Source organism: Vigna unguiculata, chromosome 8, assembly GCF_037176805.1.
Source record: "Vigna unguiculata cultivar grain cowpea cultivar isolate G323 ecotype 2 chromosome 8, ASM3717680v1, whole genome shotgun sequence".
Classification (NCBI taxonomy): Eukaryota; Viridiplantae; Streptophyta; class Magnoliopsida; order Fabales; family Fabaceae; genus Vigna; species Vigna unguiculata.
The window spans coordinates 2,697,834-2,705,238 of NC_140799.1; the positions used below are offsets into that span (position 1 = coordinate 2,697,834).

Below are 7,405 nucleotides of genomic sequence, written 5' to 3' on the forward strand. Positions count from 1 at the left end.
TATAAGTAATTATAAAGACGTATACAAGTAAATTAGAGTGACAATGTGGATCAACATTATTTACTACCATGAGCTAAACAAAAATGGATGAACAAACCTGTTTTATGATTTAAAAAAAATAAAATACAAGACGCAGGGTTGGTAAATTTAAATATTTATCTTGTTTTGTTTTATACTTTTTGTAATGAATTACATTCGGGCTGGATACCTTGACCCTACATTGTCATTTATATTATTAAAAATTTAATATTAATTGAGTTTCTCAAACATAAAAATGGAATAAAGAAAAACAAAATCTTTATTTTATAAACAAGTTAAATTCAAAGAACAAACTACATATTAGTTCATTAAACTAGGTTATTGCCATAACTTTGATTTTGAATATTTTTGAAAATTACCGATACATTTCACTTACAAAACCTATCCTGCACATATTTGAATAATGGAAAATGAGGTTTTGACAAAAAAAAAATTGACAAAGTTGATAAACTTTCTATAAATAGAATTAAAGTAGATTAATTTTTATTTTTTAACAAAAAAGAAGTAATAAAAATAATAATTTTTACTTTATTTAGTAGTTTGTCAAATTTTGTAAGAAAAAAAACTTTGTTAATGAATATTTTGCTTGAATAATATTATTCTTTCATACTAATAAGATAATGATATTTTGACCAACTTTTAACCCACCACCAATAACAAATCAAAATAGATAATTGAAGGGATGATCAGAATGACGAATTAAAAGTAGGTCAAAATATCATTATCCTTCGTACTATCATTATTAGACTAGTTTATATTAATTTTAATAACATTTTTATAATGTTGTATTTTTGGTATAAAAAAGTTTAATGATATTTTTTAATGTTTTTTATCAAAACCATTAAAACAAATATTAATCCAATATTATCTTTTTCTTTTTCAGGAATGATTTGTTCACAAAATATCTCACAAATATAAACGGAGGTTATACCAAAAAAAGGTAACAATTAATATAAAATAAAGGAATTTATTTTTCTCATAATTAATTAAACCAAAGAATTAAAAGAAGTAATTTTCTATCAAAATCTATATAAAAAAAAAAACACATTAAAAAGTTAAAGATATTCTGTAGCATGTTCCTTAAAATTGAAATAAAACACTCATTTATTTTGTTTATATGTAAAGTAAAAAAGATGAATTTTTATCTAAACTAGACAAGAATGAATTGTGTAATGAAAAAATCACTTCTCACCGATTAGAAGGTGAGAATTTTCAAAATTTACAAACAAATACAATCACGAGAATTCACTTTTATTGAGACAGACAAAATTGACTTAACCACAAAGAGGACCCTTTTATTCCCACTCTCACAGTGCACACACACACCCCATTCAACTCTTTCTGTATATTATAATACACAAACACACAAAGAACCAAAACCTAGTAAACTAAGAAGGGTCCATGGTGTACGAATATCTCATAAGATGGAGATACATGCACAGTGTAAAAGGTTTGAAGGTTGATGCATGGTAAACACATAAATTAAGGGCACTTTCCCTTGCCCTTAGAGTTCTTAAGGTCCCTGTAACAAGGGCACTCGTGCTTGTTGCCATAAGTCCCAGAGGGCACACACTTGCACTTGCTGCAGCAGATTCCACAGAACTTCATGCACCTGTCCTTCATCCCTGCCTTTGAGCACCTCTGCGCGCACTTTGAGGCACAGAAACCTGATTCCATGGTTAAAAGTCGACATAGAATTAGGTTTAAATATAGGTTAATCTAGTTCTGTTATGTCCTAATCTTGAAGGGAAAATTTGTTAATAAAGGTACTTTGATTAATTGATATAGTGAACACATTTAGATCACTAAACAAACTTTAAATTTAAATTTAATAGAAAGTAGAAGCACAGAATTTTAAATTTTTGTTTTTGAAAAATACAGTTTTTCTCTTTAATTTTTCTTTCATCTCTCTTTGATCAATAAAAAACACGTTATACTTTTTTTTTCTACTCAATCAAACACGAGACCTATTAATAAAATACTTCTTTTTCACCATATTTTTGTTTTCTGAAAAATTACAAATTTTTACGAGTTTCGCATAGTCTTAATTTGTATAAAAAGTGCATTATTCTAAACTCAGATATCTTGAGAAAGTATATAATAAGATCTGCTTGAAAATAAAAGTGGAAAGGAGAGTAGTTAATGAGCTTGAATCTCTGGTTAAAAGAATCTAAAATAGTAATAATAATGATAAAAATAAACTAAAAAAATTTAGGATTCATTTCAAGTTTTAAATTTTGTATATATCTTTAGGGACAAAACAAAAGTTAATTTTAGAGATTCAAAGGAAATTCCAAAAAGAAATTCAAGGATTTATTTTTCCAATTTCAAAATAATATATAATAAGATATATTTTAGGAAATAAACTCGTCATTTCTAATTTTTAATTAGAAAACCCGATTATTTGCATAGAAACCCTTTCTTATTATAATTGAAAATCATGTCAACATGCTTCAATTACAAATCCAACACACGAACTTGCATAATAGATGTTAATGCATGGGAATTAAACCTATCATTATATATGATGATCAAAACTTAAAAGATAATTAGATACACTAATGGAGTAACACTAGAACTAATAAATTGAGCTTAAGCCATACCAGAACCTGCAGATGACAGTTCGAAGAAGAAGGAGGAACTGAGGAGAAGGCACAGAAGCAGCATAGCAGAAAATGATAGCTTCATCTTGGTTTCACAGTGTGGAACAACGAGAGGGAGAAGAAGAAGTATAGTGTGATGAAGAGGGTATGTAATAATTGATGAGAATGGCACACACTACAGAGTGAGGTACTGAGTGGGGCTATTTATAGTAAAAAGAGTTAAGGGTAGGTGAAAAGTATTACAACAAGAATTGATTAGTTATTACTACACCCTGATCCAGTTGAATCACTAGGCTTCAAAATACACAGCTGGCTATAGTGGTTTTGGTTTTGGTGCATATTGTGTGGAATCTGCGTACCCTTTGGCTTTATTAACCTCAAACATTGAAATGGTTACTTGTCCCCTATATATGTGTGATGGACATGGACGTAGCATTGCATGTTGATAATGGCAATTTGCCACATTCATTGCATTCTATGAGCTGTTCTTTCTTCAAGGAAACAGCACTGTGCCTTTGTTTACGTGGCTACACTTTGGTCCCTCCACCCTCGTTTTTCTCAACCCTGTTTCAAAAATCTTTAAGCTCATAGCATTAGGTGGGGCTTGTCCTATTTCGATGTCAGATTGTGGCAGTAAATGCTTTCCAGAACTTTATTCAAACAGTTCATCTACAAAATTTCTCAAACAATCAAATCTCAAAACTCCTGATTAGTAACTGCGCGTTCAGTTAATCATCACTGCCCAATGGATAAAGCACATGGTAATGATAGTGTTATACTAGGTTAAGTTGTTTTAGGATTATGGTTGATTCTCACACTTTTGACTTTGAGGAAGATGAAAAATGGAAAAATAAACAGATGTGATATTTGATTACAGAAAAAGATGCAGAAAAATGTAATTAAATGTAACATGGATATAAAAAGTAGGGTAAACTGAATAGAATGTGCGTCATCATTATTCTCTTTCCCAAGATAAAAGAGAGAATGAAAACAAAAAATCATCTTTTGGTGTGCCAAAATTCCAGTCTCCTACTGCCAAATGCCCGTGTTTCAGGTCTCTCAGAGGGTGACTTGTTATAAGAAGATATAATTTTGCATAAATTATTGATTCATTTATGAAAATGTATGAAAAGATTGTGGATTCAGTTGTCAAAGTTTTCACACTTATAAAAATTTGATTGGAAAGCCATCAATTGGTAATTTTTTTTTATTGTATTACGTGTTAATATTATTCTTTGAGACCGTGATTCTTCTTAATTATGCTTAAAAAAGATTGTTTGAGGCATGAATCCGTTTTAAAAAGATCTTAATCTTTAATTATTATTCTTTTCTTTCTTAAAATTGTTTTAAATGAGAGTATGGTAATTCTATGCAATAATTTATTATTACTAAGAATTATAAAGAATTTAACATAATAAGAGTAAGATGTGAAAGAAAGACAGACAAAATCTTCCATCACTAATCCAAACATCTATAGCTAGATTTTCAATAAAAAAAATCTTGACTTGTCAAACTATAACTACAAGAACTTCTATCTTATTAGGAAAAAAAAAATACAATCCATTCCATCAAACACTCTTCAAAAATACTTAAAAAAAATCATAGAATCATTGAATTACCCAGATCGGATATATGAATCGGTGTTATAAAGTTATCATTACAATTTAAAAAAAAAAAAATCATTCAAATGTAATAAATGTATGATAAAAAACTATGACATGATCACCCTTTACCATGAATCATAAAAACCTATTTTTTTTCTTTAAAAAAAAATACAGTATATAACACATCAAGAAAACTTTCCCTTCGAAAGTCACCGAGTTCATTTTACTGTAAAGAAAATTGCGTATTTTTGATTATCATAGATTTGTCGCCAAAGTGTTTGTCGATCAATTTTGTAGATGGATTCTAAAATTCGGTAGTAATTACTAACACTTATAAATTATTCGGTAAATATTCATCGATAATTAATGAATGAAAAGTTCTAGTCATTGGCAAAAATCTGATTAAATTTTCTTCCTTCTATTCCTGGGTCGTGCCTCCACCATCGTTGTCACATCCATCGTTATCGTCGCCTTCGCGTTGTAACCGCACCTCCACATCATTCTTGTGTTATCGTCGCACTTTTATTAATACCACTGCGATCGATTCCACCTTATCATTCTCCTTCTCCTCTTCTTCTTCCCCTTCACTTATTTTTCTTCTCATCCTTCTCCCTTTAATGCACAAAAAATATCATCAAACTCAGCAAAAATTTGTTGCCGACAGATTTAGTAACAAAATAATATGTCGATAATAGGAGTTATAAATTACTAATAGAATTGATCATCAAACTAGTTACGTGCATAAATATATGTCAGTAATACAAATTGTAAATTATCGAGGGAACCAACCAACGAATTTTACTAACAAATTTATTACTGCAAAAATATTTATCAATAATTTAAATTTAAAAATTTGTCAATAAAATGTATTGGTAAATTTGAATTTACCGAAGGAAGGATTTATATTTGTTGAAAAAAATCTATCATAAAAGTTCTTGAAGTGTTTTCACAAGTAAATATTGAAAGGTATTCTTATGAAAAAACTTAAAGGTATTATTAAGTTAAAAGTAATATAATAGATTATTATAATATAATTGACTATTTTTAAAGTGTAGGTTTCTTATTACCTATTTGAAAAATGTGAAAATCTTATTTTTACTATCGTAATCAATTATGAACTTAAGATAATTAATTATTATATTTAAAAAGATCAAAAAAAAATTATTTTTTAATGTAATTTTGTTCAAGATTAATTGATTAATGTTTTAAATTTTGACACATTAGGATACTAAAAAATTTAGAGAGAAACCACACACAAAAAAAAAATGTACAAGCATCATTAAAATCATATCCTCTAGTTGTTTTGGTAATAATAAATTATTGTAGACAAACATTTAACTAAATTTTTTCTTCTCATTCAAATAATATATTTTTCACTTTATTTCTTTTTCTTTTTCTTTTTTTCTTTCTCTACTCATTTACTTTCAACCCTTTGTTGGAAACAAATAATAACTATTTGATTTTGGGAGTTTTAATTTTTTGTATTACTTTCGTTTTTCTTAACACTATATTTTTCGTAAAACATAATAATCATGTTCAAATAAATAATATATCATATTTTGAAGCGATCAAACTATAAAAAAGATTGATCCAACTTGAATGTAAATTACATATATTACCACATTCTAAGAGAGACTGAGTCATTTTTATTTCACATAAATTTATACATATTTGATAAATAAAAAAAAGTAGGTATAACATAAGATGAGTAGTAGCTTTCAAGCTTGCATTTCACTAGCTTGTTTAGTTCATTGAACCAGACCAAATTATTATACTTCTTTTTAGACATCAAACTAAAGAGTTCATTCTGTTTTTTTAAATTTTGAATGATTAAAATAAATTTATTAATAAAAAATATGTTCATCTTTTGTTCTTATTCTCTTAGCAATTAATATCCCCTCTCGACCCACCCTAAAACCTCCTTTCTTAATTTATGGCACACACTAAAGTTTTTTTCCCCCTCATGTTACTTGCACATTTTATTTTTATTCAAAATTAATTAAATTTCTGTCTAAAATTAACAATACATCTCTAAATATTAAATAGGGTGTAGATGACTAATAAACACGCATTAATATTATAGATAAAAATAATTAAAATACATTTTGTAAATGCAAATATCGTATTTTGTAAATACAAATATCATATTATATATACCATATAAGTAAAAAAGAAAATCGTATTAAAAATTGTGTTATGAACCACCGAATATCTTAATGGTCAACCTATAAAATTTTATGTCTCACACCAACCTAACATGTTATCTAGTCATTAAGCGTACATTGTCAAGAAAATGTAAAATAAAATAAAATAAAATAAAATAAAATAAAATAAAATAAAATTCAATCTCAAATTCAATACATAATTTAAAATTGAGATAATAAGAAGGCACCATTCAAGTGGATAATTTTTTTTTATCTAAAACCATAGACATTTAGCGCACAATGCGAGGGGAAGAAACACACCAGAAACATTTTTTAATGAGTTAAGGGTCCACGATAAAATAAAATTTGACGTAACTTTAGGTTAATTTATCCATTTTTATATAATATGAAACTCCAACAACCCAACAAATATTATTAATATAATTAATGCAAAAAGTGTTAAACTTTGGATTTTGAATTTAAATCTCATCTTATAGAAATTACCAAGTTAAACAACATTAAATAAAAATAAATCTATAACATATTAATTAAGATTTTAAGTGGTAGATAAAATTGAATTTATCTTTATGTTATTGGTCTCTAACCTATTACTAAATATTTTTTCTAATATTTCTCTCTTTAATTGTTCAACAAAGATAACTTTTCTACTCATGAATATTTTACTGTAATAATGAAAAAAAAAATCAAATAACTGAATCAAACTTATAAATCACTTATATGTCAAACCTTTTGTAATCGTGAACCAGACATACGAGTTATCATCAATCAATTGGTTATTGGATAAAAATCTCTAATTTTATAATAGATTCTTATAATATGAAAATTCAACCTAATTTAATTTTGTATAACCAATTCTCAAAAATAAAAAAATAAAAAATCCTTTATATTGAGAAACGAATTTGATTTATTCTTATTTTAATTTTATAAAATTGATTTGTGAAATAAGATTTATTTTTACTTATCTAAAGTGGTAAAATTTACAATAATTTATATT

General features: G+C 26.8%; 1 protein-coding gene across 1 annotated transcript; it reads right to left on the reverse strand.

The window, feature by feature from the left end:
• Positions 1-1,269: 1,269 nt before the first annotated feature.
• Positions 1,270-2,836, reverse strand: LOC114193733 (peamaclein-like). Its single transcript, XM_028083646.2, has 2 exons — positions 2,643-2,836; positions 1,270-1,706 (listed from the first exon to the last, which is right to left on the reverse strand). Exons 1-2 carry the CDS (start codon positions 2,725-2,727, stop codon positions 1,522-1,524), a joined length of 270 nt encoding a protein of 89 aa, XP_027939447.1. The 5' UTR covers positions 2,728-2,836; the 3' UTR covers positions 1,270-1,521.
• Positions 2,837-7,405: the final 4,569 nt, after the last annotated feature.